We start from the raw sequence: 21,131 nt of genomic DNA, 5'->3' as shown, positions 1-21,131 counted from the left end.
TTCTATCTGCCAATCTAAGCAAGCTTTTGAAGGCTGGAAATACGTGATATTACAAGCATTGGTAAATTCCTATCATCTTGTTTCAAAAACCAATACTGTTATTATTTGAGGTTTATTGTTGCTGTTAGTCTCTTTTTCTTTTTCTTTTTTTTTGTGTCTTTTTTTCCTCAAATAAAATAATGATGTGTTATGTACATGCACCAGTGCTCCACAACAATGTAATGATCATGTGCTGCAAATGTACAGATAAAAAGTGTTGACAAAAAGTGGTGGTGACAGTAATGAGTGTACCACACCAACTAACTTCCAGTTTTTTCAAAGTAAATCAAAATCAAATGCAACATTGTTTCCTTAATTGCACCAAACTTCATTATAATGTGAGTCTTTTAGCTACATTTCCTTATATATTTTAAATATAAACTATAATTCAATTAATTCCAATTGTGCACACATTTACATTTAACAATTGACATTAGGAATGTACATTTCCTAACTTAACGAGAGTTATGTAAAGATCCACTATCATTCCAAGTTTTCTTCTTGCAGACGTATAACAATAAAAACAAAAATAAAATAAAAGATAAAATTAGGCTATATAGGGAATGACTCAATATGTATGTTTTTAATTATTTTATTCTAAAGATACTCAGAATTCCTCATGAAAACTTCATTGTAATTATACTTTCTTTGCCAATGACTCTTTTAAAACTAAGCTATTTGAAAAGGTTGAAAGACTAAATCATTTTAAAATAAAATGAGTAAAAATAACTTTATGGTGAATTCTGAGGTTCATTCAGCTCATTTAATAAGATCACATTAATACTCCACAATATAGTGATAAAAATCCCATTTATTTTACACCATGGGCAAAGCACATAGCAAATTAATTTTAATGACTACTTTTAATATCTCTGTTCTATCTACGTGTGCTTCTTGCTGGTTCATAATGGAAACTATAATGAAGTACATTAAATTAAGTATTAATTAGTATTTTCATTTTCTTTAGCAAGTTTGCATCTTTATCAGAGTTATTTTTTCAATAGGCTTCCTATTTGAGATTCTATTAAAAAATAAGTTTAGAAAAAATTCTCAACAGGAATGAGACATAGCATCCTCTGTTCTTTTATATAAAGGAATAGATAAGATTTGAAATCCAGGTCAACTACTTGCACCTATAGGTATCTCATCTTTTACCTTGCTGTCTCTGGAAGCAGTAGCACCATTCATTGTTTGATATCAAACTGTCCTTGTATGTGTCACAAGAATTGAAGAATGCCTTGGTACATTGTTCATTCTTATCAAGGTAAATGCTTCCAAGCTCTGACTGGTCCAGCAGTAGGTCATAGTTTGTATCAAGTCTATTAAACATCCAACCCAGTGAATCCTTGCAAATAGGTAAAATGCTTGTATCAAATCCTACAGGCAAAGAAAGAAAACAATTAGCTAGAATGAAAGCTAATGTCATCAGAAAGCAAAATAAAACAACAGAGATGTAGTTAGTATAGCCTTCCTATTGGGTAGTCCTATAAATAGGGCTTAAATACATCTTGAGTAATTTGTTCCAAAGTCAAGTGCATACAGTAATAGTTACTTTTAGGACTTTTATGAGGAAAAATTAGCTAGAAATCATTCAGGTAACAATTAGTGATTCTTCCAATAGCTGTTTCTGTTATAATCATGTATTATTTACATATTATTATTGAAGCTTTTACTGAATAAACAATATATCATGATAAATCATTAGATTATTATTACATATTTTTGTTATATTACCATTCAATAACAATAAATTCAAATAATTATGCCAATTTCACAAAAACAAAGTTAACAGATAATAACTAATAACCTCATTAATACCGTGTGTCTTTGTGGTACTCTGATGATTGCGATATTTCATACAGACATGTTGACCAGAGAAGGGACAAATCTCACATATTACATATTTTTCTGTTTATGCTTCCTTCAAGGAAATTTCACAATCACAGATGCTTGAGAATGGGAGGCTGTAGGGAGCATGGGATGGAAGTGGCTGTACGGAAATGATGAATTGGGTTTGTATTAAAGCTCCAAAACTCAACATGGGTAATTACAGACAAGTGACAGACAACTCGGGGCTCAATGAGGAAGAGCATCAGACGGAACATCGGTGTTTTGAAACAATTAACAAAGGACCCAGAATCTTAAAAAAGACACGTACCCCCAAAAAGCCAAGGGATGTCCTTAACCATGACAAATACCCATTCTATTAAGCTACTATGAACTCAGATAAATTTCTTGTCAAATTGCTAACGGTGGAGTGTAGATTCCCAACACAGTAAAAGAAAATAAACCACAAACCATCCCCATTTAATACCACATTCCCACAGGCCTCAGGGAATGAGCTCCAGAAAGATAAGAAAGGAAAAGAGCCCAGGAAGCTCCAGCGGAGCAGAAGTCTCTGTGAGCGGGTATGCTGTCTCCTCAGTATGGTTCATGGAGCAGAGCCTAGAATTCCCAAGAAAGAGCAATGCATTGGGCCACTGTGTAGAAACAGGTAAGGATCTGATCTTCTGAGAGGAAAGAGAAGACTTTTAAAAAGTCTGTCCCTGAGAGCATATTGTGAATCTTAGAGGATTCTTACAACTAACAGAGATGTGGGATTGTGAAGAAAGAAAAAAAGGGAAGGGGAAAAATTCAAGGAAATTATCATGGATATGGGAAATTACCAAATAGCTGTACAGAAATTAAATTATATAAAGAGAAGAGAGAATGGAAATGGGGCAGAGAAAATGTTTAGTAGATTAATGTGAAATCTCCAAAATTAATGAAACATATCAAACCACAGATAAGAATCTTAGAGGACACCAAAGAGGATAATCAATCAATTGAAAACACAAATAAAAAGAACATGGACATATTACAGTCAAATTAATCAAAGCCACTCATAGGAATAAAAATTCAAGAAGTAAGATACATATTCTAGAGGAGTAATGTTAGAACACAGCAGAGATGAAAACATGTAAGTCAAAATGGGAGAGGGACAAGGATTCCATGCTGAAGGAAAATAAGGCTCTCAACCAAAAATTCTTGAAAGAGAAAGAAGTGATGTTCTTTTTAGAAATAAAAGCAAGCTTGAGACATAATACTGTTTCAAAAGCTGCTTCTGGGTAGAATACATATTCTGGCAGAAACTTTGTCCTTTGAAAAATAATTTGCAAAATACCTTCTAGAAATAGCAACATTGAAGATAAAAATTTAAATTTCTATTTCAAATAGTTTGAACATAATTTAATGTCTAACTGAAAATTATTAATAATATACTGTTTTATAGATATACAAAAGTGCAACACAGGTCAAAAAGCACAGAATCACAGATAAATTGGAAGTTGTACATCCTTATATTTATATACATAAATGCAAAAATACTTAAAGGTTCAGTGTGAAAAATTGATACTATGATTTGTTTAAATCCTATGGCAAACATTAGGACTTTTTAAAAATACAAATAAACTCAGGTACAGACAAGCATAATTGTAATTGTTCCAAAACAAGACACTGTAAGAGAGAAAAATAGCAGGGATAAAATAATATGTAAATCAACTGGAAAGTAGATTGTAACTAAATTATATCAATAATTAAATATAAGTATCTGAACATGTAGGGGAAAGTGCAATAAATGTATGATTGGATTAAAGAAAGCAAAAAATGTTTTCCTCAAGCAAAAGTCTTTAAAAAAAAGACATATTAAGTAGAAATAAAAAGGTTGGAACAAGGTTTCATGAAAGCACTAATGAAAAGAAATCCAGGCTGAACATATAAATTATAAATCTGACTTCAGAATAAGGAATGTAACCAGGATGAAATGAAACATTACATAATGATAAAAAAATTCAATAAGCAGACACAATGTCTCTGAATCTGTAATGTATCTAAAATAAGTCTCAAAACACCTAAGTGGAAAGAAGTCTAAAGAAACTGAAAGGTTAAACAGACAAGCTCTTAATTTTACCTGGAGATTTCAACACTCTTTCATAAACGAGCAATGTAAATAGATAGGTGGACACTAAAGCTTTAGAAGAACATTATCATTTATCAATAGATTGACATAATTTATATGGATGGAAAAGTCCAGCAACTCATGACAACCAAAGTTTCTTTCAGGAAAAGATGAAACATTGTAGGTCACAAAATAAACTTTAACAATTTAAAATAGCTGAAATTATACAAAGTATTACCTAAGCAACAACAAAATTACTACAGTATATATCATTAACAGTATATGTCATATATATACATATGATATATATATATCATTATATATATATATATATATATATATGTATCAGATGGATTCATCGAATGATTGCATATGGGAAGACTATAGAGATCAGTATTTTGTAAAAAAAATAAGTAAAAAAATTGCTGGAGATCGAGACAGTGTAATGCCTCTGGAACCAATCCTCAGTATAAAAAAAGTTAATTAAAGTACATACATTTATGAAACTGAAGGATGATTGGAAAATTACATGCATTAGGCTGCTAATATTCACGATAGTAGGAATGAATGAAGTCAGTGAAAGGATACTAACTCTCTTTAATGTATTGTTTTTTAAAAATAAACATATTTATTGTACAATTAATATGTAGATTATGAGAAAATTAAAATTAATGTATGTTAAGTTAAATATATTTTCTTCCTATGATATTATGAAAATCATTTGACACCCATTTGTGTCTCAAAGGAATTATCATAGAATTAATTGCTTTTTTATTGGCTAACATATGGCTCAAGGATGGCTGTAACATACAGTCTCTTATTTGCATATTAAACAACTCATGATATTTATGCTTTTGACTTATCTTGTTCCCTTTTTATTTATATATTTCTTCCTGGTTTTAGCTATCACTACTTGATGGTTCCAATAAATCTATAATGCAGACATACAAAGATTTTACAGATGACTCTCTGGCGCTGGAGAAAAATTCAATAATTATTCATACGTCATAACTGACTGAATGTGTGAAGTCAGTGATCACAAAGTGAAGTTTTTCTTGATCTGTTTGCTACATTTTTGAAGGAGTGAGGTGTTTCATTTTTGTTTACCAGGTTCAGATGGCTGATCAACGTGCTCTCCTACCTATATTGTGAAAACAAAGTATTCTTTTTTCTTTAATTTTAAAAACAATACTAAATAAAAAAGGGATAGAAATTATACAGAATTTCAAAAATTAGTAGGAAATTAACAGTAGTTAATATATTGCATATTGTTACTTTAGAAATAGTTGTTCAGATTACAAGATTTAGGCACAAAAATGATTGAAAAATCAAGAAATGAAAGCACAATTGATGAATTTCAGAGAGTAATAGTATAATTCTGTATCTTGTACATATGTATGTATTTCTATATACACCTGAACACATATATATGTATATGTATATACATACAATCTTTTCCCTTCTTCCCTTTTATTGAAAATAGATTGTAAGAAAATTTACAGTCTTTCCCTTAGCAGACAGAAACACATATTCCTTGCTTAATGACTCTTTAGAATTATGACTGAGGCCTGCTGTTCGGACTTCAGATCCACTGCTTGGATTTACAACCATCTTTGTATAGTGCTGCACAGTTTTTTGATAGAGTCTCAATGTGTTTTTTACAGTATACCTTGTTTATACACTACTTACTGTACTGTACAATACTGTACTATCCTTTGATGTTATTATATATTATAGCACTGTAAGAGTTATGCATGAAGCAGAGTCATCAGATTAGAGTTTATCCTTGAACATTTGTAACTGTCATTAAGCAAATACCACTGTAGCCTATTGTATTCTAAGTATGCTCATCAAACAGGTTGTGCAAATAAATACAGCATTTATGAAAAGACAAATGCCTTCATATGAAATTGCTCTGCCTCAATATCCAAAATACGTATGATTTACCTATTTTGGTGCAGAAGGGATATGATACAGATAGAGGAGCTGTGCCATAGGACCAGAAAAATTTATCAGTGTGCTCTTTTTACTGGGCTCATGCCTAAGGACTATTTGCTTTCAATAGTCCCTCGGGTGATAATAAAACTAATTCATTTGGAGTTAAATAAATTCTTAGATATAAACAAACTCTAGAAATGATTTGAAACTGGATGGGTAGAAATGTCTTACATCATATGGGTGCATATATTTTTCTCAATGGTTTTCTGTATACGTTGAAGCCTCAGGCAACCATTGAACTATTATTATCACTGCTATTCTTTTCTGTGATGGCTTTATATGTTTATTTTTGTCTATGCTCCTGGCTAATGACTGCCTTTACTACATACTTTATCCATCTTTCTATCCTCCAAGGTATTTACTGCACAGGTGGACAGAGCAGGGGATCCATTAGTGACAGTTTTCCTGTCAAGGATATTTGGCATCTCCGATGATTTTTACACTCAAGCAGGGTCATGATTCTGAGCTATTTATTAGTAGTATTTTAGTTTCACTGGTCTCTTGATCTGCAGAAGCTCCTTCATGAGTGAGCCAAAACTGTATATCCAAAATGTAGCTTCCAGTAACATCAAGTGTGAGATGCAGTCTTAAAGAATTCATGGAAGCTACAAAGATGCCAGGAAAGTGCATATGAGGAAATATAGGAATAGAACCTTTATTGACTTGTTAAATATCATGTCTGTATTGCATCATTTTGCAAATGTGATTATTGATGAGCAATAATATCTGTACCATTGCTGTATCATAAGATAGCCAAGATTTTTGGATCCATTTTCATACCTGCCTTTTATGAGGAATTAATATTTCCTGAAACCGCCCCCCGCTATGGGATGATTCTTTGGTGACTGCTGTAAGTCTATTAGACATCATGTGTTGTTAGTTAAAACAAATCATTTTCATTGAAGTATTTTGATGAGATCTAATATAGATGTTCCTAGTTTAGTGACCTACCTATTTAATAACTATTCAAACTTAGGACTGTGGCATGCTATGGGATTTAGGACTTTCCACTCAGAATTAGAACCAGTCTTTTTTAGTTTGTTTGTTTGTTACTGTTTTTAAGTACAGTTCTGTATACCTTGTTTAACAAGCCTCAGTGCTTCTTAATGGGTACAGTACTTGTTTGCATAGTAATATTATTTTTCCATATTGTACATACAGTATACAGTACAATATAATACTTTTATATTGTTATAAATCATAGTACTGTATGTAAGAGTTATGCAAAGAAAAGCAAGCTCATCAAGGTGGAGTTTCCTTTGACAGTTTCTTTGTTGTGAATATCATAACATACACACTATGTATAATTCTTCATTTAGTAACCAGTTCACGTAACAACTGGTTGTAATGGGAACAGAGCTCAGTCATTAATCGAGGAGTGTCTGCAATCTACTCCTTAATGATCCCCAAATTGCCAAATCTAATAGTAATCTTTACTATGTGGAACAATACAGTTCCTAAAGACTGGCGGCCAAAAAGAAATTTGGTATTGGGGAAATTTAGTTTGGTTATTTTCCAGGACAAAACAATGTAACAATATTTTTTTTTTGCAATATATCATTCGTTTCATATCCTTTTAAATTTTGTTGCAATTAAATCTATACAAATTCCACATATTAGTTAAACATAATTTAAATCATTTCTACAAAATTAAAATATGTATATATGAAAACAATACCTGAGTAATATGTAAGTATGTAATTAAAATTTTATTATGTAGAGTTATAGTGTCTACCTAATAAAAGCAGAAAACGCCAGATGTCTCAATAATTAGAACAACAAAAATGAGCAAAGATTTGGATCTTTTATTTTATTGCTTGAAATAAGAAAATTTATCTACCATCTTTTCAAATCTTTGTTTTCAAAAGATGTAGTTCCCTGCTATATCTAGAAGGTTTCTAAGTACATCAAAATGGTGCATTATTTTTAAACCATCTGATTCTGTATTCAATCTTCCTCTCAATGTGAAGACAGCGTGACCTAATATGAGCACTATCTTGGTAAAGAATTAGAATGCATTAATGTTCCCTGGGGATTTAAGTAAGACCATCATTTATTTTCTCTGACATAGGAGAGCATTTGGTGTATAGAAACGTGACAATGAACATTATCTTAATTTGAATGAGTCTGTTAATCTGAGGATTTTGCTTGTGATGCTGATGTCCTGATGTTTTCCAAAACAGAAAAAATGAAAGTTACAGTATCACTCTTGAAAACGTTATTCTCAATTGTGAGGAAATTTTAAAAATTTGAGTGTAGTAGTTCTGTTATATAATTTTTGAAGATTTGCATAATAAAGCAAATTCAAAGCATATAAATTACAAAAGATACAACATAATTGTTGCACAAACACTCAAAACAGTATTTTTCAATGACAAACAAGGTAGAATCTGAGGTAAATTCATCTATTTTCTTTGCCTATTTTATCACAAACTCATTTTAAGTTACTTTTTTTATGATCACTTCTTTGTTTTTCAGTGATCACTTTAAAATATATCCAGGCAGCCCAGGGATTTAGCTCAGCAGCATAAGTGCCTGCTTGACAAATGCAGAGTTGTGAATTCAATCCCCCACACAAATAAATAAATAAATGTGTAAATAAAATCAATAAGTAAAGTCAATAAAATATATCCAAACAAAATATATTTAAGAAGTCAGATTTTTAAAAAAAGATTGTAGTGGTTAAGGGCACACTTTATTAACATGCTGTGATATTCACTGACATTTTGTGTCAAATCAAATCATTTATGCAAGAAATATTTATACTATCCAAGGTTTGAATAAAAACTGTTCTTGGGCAATGGTTGTGTAGTTCTTTGAGTAAAGCCTGTGATAAAATTTACACAATGAAAAGCTCAGATTAGGATCATATTGTATTGGAAAGCTACGAATAACTACTATAATAATGACACAAAAACCTATTTTTATTACATTTTAATATTGCTAGTACAGTAGTAAGCTGTTTAAATAATGTAAAAATATATATAAAGGTTAACATGATAACCAATTATCTTAAGTCAATTTCTCCTTGCTGGAATAAAATATCTAATAACGATTGTCTTAAAGAGGAGAGGTTTATTTTGGCTCAAAGTTTCAGGTCGAGATCAGCTGCCTCCAAGGTAGAAAAGAATGGCAGGGGGCATTGGTAGAGGAAAAGGTGCTAACCTCAGGGAGCAAAGGGAGGCGTAGGGAAGGGACGGTACCTTCAGGGCCCCAGTCCAAGCCTGCCTCTAACCAGACCTCACCTTCTAGCAGCACAGTCAGCGTATTCAGCTCTGAATTAATTGCCTTCCACTGTATAAAAACCTCACATCTTCTTTATCCATTTATTGATGGGCATTTGGGTTGTCTCCAAGATTTAGTTATTACAAACTCTGCTGCTATAAATGTGGGTATACATTTATCACTGTAGCATGATGCTTTTAATTCTTCTGTAAAGATACCAAGAAGGGAAATAGCTGAATCAAATGGAACTTATAGTTTCAGGTTTTTTTTTTGTTTGTTTGTTTTTGTTTTTTTTTTTTTTTTTTTTTTTTTAGGAATCTCCACGTTTGATTTCCACAGTGTTTGCACCAGTGTACACTTTCTCCAGTAGTGGAGGTTCCTGTTTCCCACAGCCCCAGCAACATCTGTTATTGGTTAATTTTGTAATAATAGCCATTCTTTCTGGGATGACATAGAATCTCAGTGTTTTAATTTGCATCTCTTGAATGACAAGAGATACTGAGTTTTTTTTTAATATGTTCATTTGCTGTTTGTACTTCTTAATCGGACAAGTTTCTATTTAGTTCAGATATCCATCTTTAATTTTAAGGACTTTAAATTTAAGGAGTTTAATATTTTTACTTTTTTATATATCCTTAGTCCTTGACTGAGGAATTGCTGGTGAAATTTTTTCCCACTCTGGCCATAAAAAAGATAAAATTGAGACATTTCTACGTAAGTGAATGCACCTTGAGGCCATAACTCTTAAGCGGAATAAATGGGACCCATGTGTTTAAAGATCATATGGTTTCTTTAGTGTGAGAAATAGAAAGAGTAAATAAAGACCAACATATACAATGGATATTGTGAAATAGGAATACGCAAATGGACAGGGGACCTAGAAAGGTGGAGGGGGAAAGAAAATGACAAAAAGCCGAAAACCTGGAAACAGGTAATAACAATAAGGAGGATAAAAGGAGTTGAAGTGGGCAGAGCAATGGGAAAAAAAAGAATCCAGATGTATCATGTAGACGTACAAATTCCCTTTGAGGCGTATGATCATTATTTATATATAAAGTGTACCAATAAAATTAATTAAAAATTAAAAGTAAAAAAAAAAATCACCTTCTAGAAGCACACCTTCAAACACATGAGCTTTCATGAACTTTCTACATCTGTGAATCATAGTACCTATGAATGAGACTGGGCAGCTTCCCATTCTGTACAAATCCATATTCCAGTTTCAAAGTAATTTGCCTTTTTGATAAGAGTGCAGTGTATTTCCATATAAGTTTCACATCTAGATCCTTTTTCTCCTATCCCGCTATTGAGAAAAAGCATCTTTCCCTCCTCTAGACTGCATGTCATTTAGAGATCATGAAAAATAGTTACAAGGTTTTTCATTGCTCTTTTAAAACTAGGGCAATATCTAGAAAACAATTTGAGGTTTGATTTATTAACTTATTCATTAAACAAATGGTTACTATAATGAGTCTCTACTGTGCTCACAAATCTTTCGGTTTCTTGACTAGTACACAGTGAAAAACTTCTGGCCTCCTAAATTTTGCCTAGTATTTGGCAAAGAGAGAAAACAGTGTGGTACGCATGTTTATGTCAGGTATCAATATATACTGGAAGAAAAACAAAGTAGCTTGAAAGAGAAAAAATGCTGTGGTGGTGGTTTCATTTCATAAGGAGTGGGAGGGGACATAGTTGATGATGGCCATGGCTATTATTTCAGCAACAAGTAAAGAAGGGAGTGTACCCCACAAATATCTAGGTGCAGGGGGTTCTAGGACAGATGACCAGCAGCTATTTGACTGTTCAGCAGTGCTTTGGCTGTCAAAAATTACATTAATCAGAAGCCCTACAAAGCCTCCTGCAATGCATCAATAGGTCTGCTGGCAGTAGTTAACTATGAAAGTCATAAATTAACAGTCTGTTTAAGGGTAGATAAAAATAGGGAGCATATCTCATTCTACATTCAGCTTATCTTGCATGGTAGCCACATAGTTAATATACACATGACAGTATTATGATGCTGGGCTATAAGATATTGATGAAAGAAAAAAGATATCAGAGCTTTGTTTGAATTGTTACTCATTGTAATTTGGCAGCGAACTGAAGCAAAATGACAAAAGGTATGAGATGAGTTACTCCTGGAAAGAAACAAACGTAGGCTGTTAAAATGTCATACAAGAAACAATGAAAATTCAGATGACTCTTATTAGTTGTATCTTAGATTGTAGTGATATGTTTTAATTCCAAGATTGGTATTTTCTAAAGGATCAACCTAACATATACGTATTTATGCTAATTTTGTCTGATATTTCAAGTCAGCTTTCCTGGATCACATCTGTGGGCCTTTATTGCTCCATGTATTGGACTGAAAAATAGCTCCATAACTAAAGATTTGTTTGAAGTAAGGTAGAGGGCTGAATTCTTTGGGATAGTTAAGGATGTACTTTAATGAAAAGATGTGTGTGGTAGTCATCTTTTATTCCCTTTCTGTTTGTCAAAGAGTTGGTGCCAGCTCAGTTACACCTATTGAACTCATTGATAACTTTTTACTGTCTGTCCACCAAATTAATCACACAGGTATAACTATTGATAAATATTTTTAAAGAAACTACAAATAAGGTTGAGGATATAGCTCAGTCATACAGAGCTTGTCTAGTAAGCTGAATTCCATTCCATTAACAGAGAAAGAAACAATATATTCTCTTCTTATCTTTTCTAACACACAGAATATAATCTCTGTGGTAAGGCAAAACTTAACCATTTTAATGAATATTACACTAAAAATGCAAAGGACATTACTGGTAAATGTTTGTCAAAACATAAAAGGTCTATCTCAAAGGAAATATTTATACACTAATATTTATAGATACTGGTTTTTAACCATTCTTTCTCCCATAAACAAAAATAGATAAGCATTTTAGTTCTCTCTTGCATAAGTACTTCTACTATTAAAATCCTTATGCTTAAGTACAAACATGCACAAATATTTTGTAAGTTGTATCTAATACAATACAGTTGTATTAAAATGACAGATAATTTTTTTCTTTCATTATTATAATTGTTACATTTTCATTAGCATTATTTTCAGTAGTAATTCAAGAATATAAACTATTTACTGAAGATCAATAGCAAAATTATTTTTAGACATTCTACAAAGGTTAATATCATCTAATAAAGAAAATGGACAGGCATTTTTTTTCTTTATACTGTGCCAGCACTTTTGTATGGGAAATGTAAGGTTGGCCTAGTCAGGAAAGGGAAAATACTCTGACTCCCTTAAATGCAACAAGGTCTCCTTCCAGCACCAACTTCAATGTGTAATTAATTTCTTTCATTAAATGTGTCTGGAGTCTACAAATACATGAGCATGAATTTTTAGAGACGGACCTTTCTCTCCCAACAGGGATGGGATGTGTTTTGCACTTGCATGAGTTAACTTTGTTATGTTCCTAACTCCAGATAATACTGCAAACTGGATTGTAAAATCTCATCAGAAAATCTCTCCTGTGATGGGCTCTGAGATAAACAACTGCTTATATGAACTGAAAAATTTCAAAGCTTTTAAGAATTAAAAATACTAATACTGCATTGTGAATAATTCAATTTTCTTAAAACACAAATTGCATAATTTAAATAATCTTTGGAGTCCAGCATAATGGCACATGTCTATAATCCCAGAACCTGGGGAATCTGAAGCAGGGTAACTGCTAATGAGAATTCAGCTTGGGTAATTTAGAGTTAGGGAGATCCTGCTTTTTTTTTTTTTTTGGTCTTTTTTCTTTTTATCAGTACCGGGGATCGAACTCACGACTGCCTGCTTTCAAGGCAGGCGCTTATGCCGCTGAGCTAAATCCCCAGCCCCGAGATCCTGCTTTAAAAATGAAATAAAATTCTTCTCTAGCTTTACTGATCAAATTAGTCATTATTACATGTGCAAGATATTTAGTTATAAACAACCTACATTTGCTTTTAATTCAAATTGATTTATTCTAATGAACTTCATTTTAGCAGCAATTATATTTTTTGATCAAATAACATAAAAATTTTCTAATACCTAAGGGTAACTTCAAATCTTATACTTTTCCTAAATTTAAATAATTACTGAGTAGTCCTTAATTTATACTTAATCTAGCATCCACATCAATCTCATAAAACACTAAAATTATGTACTTTTGCCTATCTTTTTATGGCTTTAGAGAAACTTACATATTTGAACCTGTTAAATGTATTCATTTTCCAACATTAAAAAGATACATTGTAAAGAAGAATATGGCTATAAAAGTATAAAATGTATATTCATAAACTGCTAATCTACTGCAAAATGCTGAAGTAAAACACTTTATAATTATTCACCTACTAGTTTCCTTTATAAAATAAAAATTACTGTAATTAAAAATTATATCAGTGACTCTCCTAAGAAAAAGAGCTTTGCATCTAAGACATGCAAAATATACAAGACATCTTTTTGTTAAAATAAGATACTGTCCTACAACAAGGTGATTGTTACAAATCCTGTGAGATAAATGCTAAATAAAATTCAGAGGTTATAAATGATTCCCCAAATTTTTTGTCTTTATCAATGATAGCTAATACTTAAATGTTTATATATGATTTTTTGAAAAATAGTATCAAGTGTTATTCTGATGTAAAATTTACGTTTGATTTTTCTCTCCGTTGGAATAAAGTTTCACTGAATTTTTGTCTGCTGTTAAGCTACTGGAAAACAAGTGTTATGGCTTGACTTTAGATGTCTCTTGAAAGCCTTGTGCAGTCATAGATGGTGGCACTTTTTTACAGGTGACCGGACCCAGTGTGTGTGATTAATGTTGCAACGCTAAGATTACAATTGCTAGGATTCAGGGTCCGCAATCACTAAATTAGTCCACTGATTGATTTGGCACCTGCTCTAATCCTGATAGTCTGGAGTGAATGTAAAGGGGAAGGAAAGAATTACTAAGGTCCTTTACTTGCTTTTCTACCTTCTTCCCATCATGAACTATTTCTCCTCTGTGATGCTTGTGTGCAATGCTACCCTCACTTGGCCTGAAACCTCTACAAACCAGGAGATAAATAAACCTTTTCTCCCTTAACTTGAGTGTCAAGGATTGTCTCAGTAATAAGAAAAGTAACTCAAAGAAAGCAAATTTAAAGAACTTTTATACTTAAAAGGAAAACATTTAAAAATAGTGTATTTTTCTGTGCTTTATTTTGATTTCTTTATATCTTTAATTCAAAAATAATGCCCATCTTCTGTTTGGTGTCCTATGAAACAATCTCATTCAAAAACCCAACTCTGGTTGTTGATAAGAGAGAGGGAATTAAATACAATTAATAAAGAAAATGAACAATAAATAGTAACAAGGATACTAGGAAAGTGTGATGTAGAAATACAAATGGTATATAGAAATACAAAACTACTATCAAATAGAGTAAACTCTGTGCTAGAAAGCTTTAGTAGGGTAGAGTGTAAAAAATGAACCAAATAAAATTATACACAGGACGTTTTTTAACAGCACAGAGATAAATGCTTATGTTGTGAACAATAAACACTTGAAGCAAAAACTGCCAAAAATGCTAGAAAGTTCTGAATAACTATAATTGCAATAAAAGCATCAATTTGATTCTTTCATTACTAAAAAGATTGATAGACATACTTTATGAAGAGCTTTTCTTCACAACACAAATATTTTCACCTAATATTCTACTCAAGTTCACTGCAAAGAAGTACATATTAAATGTAAAGGGAAATATAGCAACACAGAACTATGGGAAAGTTAAAAAAAGTTGCATTACTTTTAGCTGGTTGAGGATCAATCAAAAGTTAGTACTATACCTTGCAGTCAGAAATTAGAAGTACACTAAAGCTTTTACAAAGCAATCTGGCAACACTTACCATCATTTCCAATTTAAAATGCATGTACATTTGGTCCCATTATTTCTAATACTTGGAATTATTTTTCATAGAAACAAACATTACAGATTGAAGCTTTCATTTAAATGGATACAATAATGGGTACAGTATATACTCTTATTCTTAAGGCACTGATTGATTTACTTACAGTATAGCTACACAATGTAGTACACTGATAGGTTCTTAGCATCATTCATTCATTAATTCTATTCATTTCTGTTACATGAATACTATGTGCTAAAATTTTGACTCAGGCTCTAGCAATACAATGATGAGTAACACTCACTAACTTCATTGAGTTTAAAGTAATCTACTGGGAGAGAATATAAAATACATAAGTAGATCATCACTGTGCTAACATTTAAGGAAAGATAAAAACAAGGAGATGGGTAGTATGACGTTGGAGAGTGCATTATACTAAATATGATGGTGTTAGGGGAAAGATTCACCCTGAGAGTGTTCAGACCTGAGGAAGTGAGCCAACCACTTCTTGTCTATGAAATTGTTCCATGCGTTCTAGAGGATGATCTCCTCTGCAAATTTATGTAGCCTACTAGCTACTTGAAAGAGTACAGATAACCCTGAAACCCACATTTTCCTGTGCAACGTAATGATAAAGAACTCCAAAGGAGCTTCTATAATCTTCCATTGTTTAAGGGAATTTCATGGTATTTCTTGAAACAAAAGCCTAGAAAATGAGATGCCATGAAAATATACAATTAACTAAGTAGCTTGGTAAAGGCTTAACAAGTTAATTTTTGATCTACTTCTAAATTTACTTGGGAAATTAGTTTGAAATCAAAATGAAAGAACAAACTTGAGAGCATGGTATTTTAAGTATGATTAATGGAGACACAAGGGTGAATATGAAATTTGTGAATATTTTAAAAATCAATATTCTATAAGGAATTTTTCATTCTCTATGAATTTTCTTAAGGACCAGAAGAAAATTCACTTAATTATTATCATCACTCTGAAATAAGTCCAGGCTGAAAGGCATAAACAAGCACAGCTGCCAATAATTTGATCAATAAATTTAAAGACAAACATGAGAAACATTTTTAAAGCATTAGGAAAGTACTAAAATTTCACTCTAAAATTCATGAGAAGAAAAAGAAAAATATATGTATATATTCATTACACATTCAAAGAATATCTTTATATCTAAAGCTAATAGTTTAATTGTATTAATATATTCAACTATTTTATGATATATGTAAAATTCATAATATTAAAAAAGATTATGGCAAATTTAATTGAGAAAAAAACCCCAGAAAACATTTTAGGAAATACAAAGTGTAGATGATTGTGTTTAGCATTCAATTTTATTAAATATTGCATTTTGAGATTTGCAAATGACACTGGATGATCATGACACTCTGCCAAACAATGAAGGCCACACCACTGGGGTTCCTCTGTCAGGCAAAAGATGTGGCATATACTTTAATGCTGCCAATTTACCTTCTTTTTCTTTTTTAGAGGAAGTATTTTGATCTTTAAAAGATTAAACCATGGATCAACATTATTTTTCTATCAATTAAGTATAAAACAGATTTTGTGTGAATGAATATAAAATGTAAAGTTTATAAAATTACTCATAACAAGTAACCTATTATAGTTTGCAGTGTATATTTCTAAGGAAATAAAAAATGAGACCATCGTACAGATTATGAAAGAATATATTAAGAATTTATAGCTCTTTTATTTATATTCAGTGCATCACTTATTTCATTTGCAGGCATTTTTATTGTTCACACATCCATTATATACAGAGCCAAATAAAGATATATGAAAACTCAATCTAAAACATTTTAACAATCAGGGAAGACTAAGTGTGTTTTCTAAGAATATGAACCAAAATATTTATTTCAAAAATTTTACTATTATTCCTATCATTCTACTTTTTACTGCCTTGAAAAAATAATGAAAAATATTCATGTCTGAAATTTTAACTGGAATTTAAATGTTCTCTGAGGAAACATTTCTTTTTCCATGAATCAGTTTCCACTGATGCTTTATTTCCTTGCAAAATACTACTGCAATGCGTGGAAGAAAGCACAATGTTCTGATCTTTGTTTAACATCTAAGTAAGGAATAAACACGGAAATAGTGTTTTCTTCTGAGCAATTCCTTACATGCAAAATTTCATCTCCAAGAAAATAAATTTTATCAATTTAAACATCTTACTGCTTCTTTCAGGCCTCAGTAGCGATTTGGTCTTCTTGTTTTGGCTTCCACTTTCGTGAAGAGCTTTGAACCAGTCCCGTAATCTGTTTGCCACTTCTCTGAACTCCAGGTCACTGCATGCTAAAAGCAAAGAGAAACAACATAAATACTTCATTATAATTCACCAGGATGCCAGTTCTCTTTCTCAAACTGTTCCATCAACCTGAACAGTAACAGTGCCTAAAAGAAAAAAAAAATCAAACTAATCATTTTTTAAATAGAAAATTGAATTTATCCTTGAGACTTAATAAGATTCAATATAAAATAACACTTTACTTAATATAGGAATGTTCTTAGTAGAATTTGACTTCCACTCTGTGAAGAAAAAGAGCTTCTACTGAAGATTCTTATTGTTAACATCATACAGAGTCCTAATATTTAGGTTATGAGTATGACATTAGAATTTAGAGGGGAAAATGAAAAATTCAAACTAGGAAAATCCAAAATGAATATTGCACATTTATTATTCATTAACTCTATTAAATGCTTATAATTTAGAATTCCATATTAATGTACTCATTATAAGCTGAAATGCATGAAATATAAGCAGTTTATATTTAGTTTAACCTTATATATTTTAAAGCACCAAAATGATTAACATATCATTTGACATTAACAAATAGTGTTAAATATATTAGAAAATTTTATTGTGTTTTGGTATAAAAGTCATATATTAGAAAATGACATTTGGAATTTAAGTCTTTTGTATTGTTTCTATATAATATTATTTGCTAATAATATTATTTCAGTCTACATAGTAAACAACAGCAGAATAAAGTGCATGTGCAAGATTAATGTTAAAGTATGGCATTCAAATTTAAGACTGTTTTTTAAATATTTTGAAAATATAAAGAAATCAATTCCTTTGATCTATACCTGCAGGTCTATCTCCTCCGTCTGTTGCCATGATACAGGTTCCTCCACTGTCAAGCATCCCATATTAAAATCCATGTTGATTATTTTGTTAAAAATAATTTATAAGAATAAATAAAAAATAAATAAAAATCAGATTGCCTTCTTATTTTTCAATAGCAACTGTTTCAATCAGCTTTGTGTGACTTCAATAAAATATGCTAGAGGGCCTACTTAAAGGAGAAAAGGTTTATCACAGGATCAGTTGGTTTCATTGCTCCAGGGCTTGTGGTATGGCTGAACAGCTGGTGAGAAGAATGTGGAACAAGAAAGTATGGAGATTCTTCAAAAAAACTAAAACCAAATGTTTCATGTGGCCCAGCTATTCCCCTCCAAGGTATCTTCCCTAAAGAAGTAAAGACATCATAGTACAGTGATACATGCATACTCATGTTTATGGCAGCACAGTTCATAACTGCTGAATATTGACAACAGCCTGTATGTTCATCTATCAACAGATGAATGGATAAAGCAAATATAGTATTTATATATAATGGAGTACAACTCTGCCATAAATAAGGATAAGCTTTAGGCATTTTTAAGATGAATGTACGTACCTTGAGACTATAATTTTAAGTGAAATAAAACAGGCACACAAGTTTAAATATCACTTTCCCTGATTAGTATAGGAAATCCAAAGTATGAATAAGGCACAGAATGAGAGAGAGACAGAGATATTAAGGAGTAGAAAGAAGGTGTTCAAACTGGAAGAGGAATAAGAGATGGGGGAGGATTTAAAGGAATTTAAAGGCAAAAAAGAATTGAAAGAAAAAACTAGAAATAGAGCTTTTATTGATGTGGAGGGAAAGAAGGTTGGAGGGAAAGAAGGAGAAAGAACAAAAATGAATTTAGGAGTGCCACATATTGATACACATCTTCCGTGGTGAATGTACTCATGTACTGCAAAGATGAACTAATAATAAAATATGAAAAAAAGATATCTCACCTTGTGTGAACCTGGAAGCAGAAAGAATAAGAGCTAGAGAAGAAGAGGCCAGGAATAAGTTAAGTGTTGAAAGAACAACACCACTACTCACAGACCTAACTGGGCTCCACTTTCTACGTTTTCATCATCTTCAAAAGAGCATCAAATTAGAGAGACGTCAGTGGGTTTCTTTTGAAGTTAGGGTCCTCACGATCCAATCTTCTTGCAAAAGCCCCATCACAGAGTTAGGGACAATTCTTCAATACAAATTAATTCTGATCCAAAGTACAACAACACCATCAGTGGTAGCAGGACAATGAAAACTTCACTGCAGAATTGTAAAATTCCTGTGTCCGTGACAATCAGGTGCCAGGGAATGCTGAAGTGATTTTTAATTGTACAAAATCTAAAACTGACCATCCATACAATCTTTCTTTCCAAAGAGCTCCCAAAGGATGTGATACAGCAGAGAAAAAAAAAACATGAAAGAAAATGACTGATAAGAGAAAATGAAAATTGTAAGAGAAGAAGCGAAGGGAATTTCTATGAAGACAGTAAGTGCAATTTCAGAGTGCACGCTGTGTGCCAAATGTAAGTGAAGGGAGGAGTAGGTGTGAAGACTCCTGGCCAGAGACAAAGCAAGTAACAGAATTCATCTCTCATTTCATTAAAAAAAAGTTAACTATAGGACAAGCAAAATAATCATTTTTATTGATAAATTCAATTGCGTGAAGCTGACTGGCGATTGCTTCTTGAACTTTTAGCCAAGATCAAGCATGAAGTAAGTGGTAAGACAATAATTTCTCCAAATGTAAATATTTACACTTTAGCCTGGTATTCCCTATTTAAATCAACATCTTGGCAAGGGTCTTCTGCTCTGCATGAACAATAAATGTGATTTGCTGCTGCTCTTTTCCAGAACTCAATTGATATATTTTACTCTCATTTTTCTAACAGTTATATTACATGAATTTACTTTTCTAGAAATAATAATTTACATTCATTTAGCAAGAAATACACTTACTGAGGCTTTACATTTGATTTTAAATCAAGCTTGAAAGGTTAGGGGAAGGATTAATATGTTTTTCTAATAAAAAAGAATAAAAACGATATAGCTATAACAAAATGAAATGCCCTAATATTTACAACTAGAAGAAAACTAAATAAATCTTTGGCACTTATGACTCGAACCTTATATGTAGTCAGAAATAGTTAACACGATATCATATTATACTTTTATAATAAAATGAGTTACATTAAAATCGAATAAAAGTTGAATTTGACACTAAAATTCTTCAATTATGTGAAATTATTAACTAGAATATTTTGTTAAAGAAAGCAACTAATGAGTGAAAAACAGTATCTCTTGTAAATTAAGAATTACATGTGTATGTGTGAGTGTATATATATATATATATATATATACGTATACACATATGAACATAGGTATCCTTGTTCATCTTTATTACTCACATATTTCACTGACATATTTGTGGGGAAATGATGCTATTTTATCAAAGTAGCAATTATTTGAATTATGAGCATCAGATTTGTGACTAAATACTTAATATTTGAACAAAGAATATAAATTCTGTATACTAAAATGTGGTATAATAGAAGTTAAAACCTCAAGGTTAGATTATGAATATGATCTATAAGTGTTAATTCACATTGATTTATATATATATATATATATATATATATATATATATATATATATATAATGAGCACTGAAAAAGCCAAAAAATTCTACTATACAGAATAAAGTAGATCTCTTATCTCAAAAATGGGAGATAAGAGAAAGATCAGCTAAGTCTACCATCTGGCATAGAGGTTTGAAGACCTATGTTTCTATATGTATACACACATGAAATCTTTTAAACTTTCTGTTATAAAATGTTAAAAGATAGCAGTAGTTTTCATGAGGAAAAACATAAATAGTAACAAATTAAAAGTTA

At 31.4% G+C, this 21,131-nt stretch overlaps 1 protein-coding gene across 3 annotated transcripts in view; it reads right to left on the bottom strand.

The window, feature by feature from the left end:
- Spock3 (SPARC (osteonectin), cwcv and kazal like domains proteoglycan 3) overlaps positions 1–21,131 on the bottom strand; it is a 370,986-nt gene that overhangs the window by 14,479 nt on the left and 335,376 nt on the right. For 2 of the 3 annotated variants that reach the window (XM_063234792.1, XM_063234791.1), the window contains exons 7-8: positions 17,298–17,417; positions 1,195–1,416 (exon numbers count right to left, since the gene is read on the bottom strand). In XM_063234792.1, coding sequence (XP_063090862.1) covers positions 1,195–1,416; positions 17,298–17,417 — 342 coding nt within the window. Of the gene's footprint in view, positions 1–1,183; positions 1,417–17,297; positions 17,418–21,131 lie in introns of those variants that run through there. The other variant, XM_063234793.1, reaches the window with a different exon arrangement.

This window comes from Cavia porcellus, unplaced genomic scaffold, assembly GCF_034190915.1.
Source record: "Cavia porcellus strain 051 isolate PalLab524CR breed Dunkin Hartley unplaced genomic scaffold, mCavPor4.1 scaffold_24, whole genome shotgun sequence".
Lineage (NCBI taxonomy): Eukaryota > Metazoa > Chordata > Mammalia > Rodentia > Caviidae > Cavia > Cavia porcellus.
This window is presented reverse-complemented; position numbering and strand designations above follow the sequence as displayed.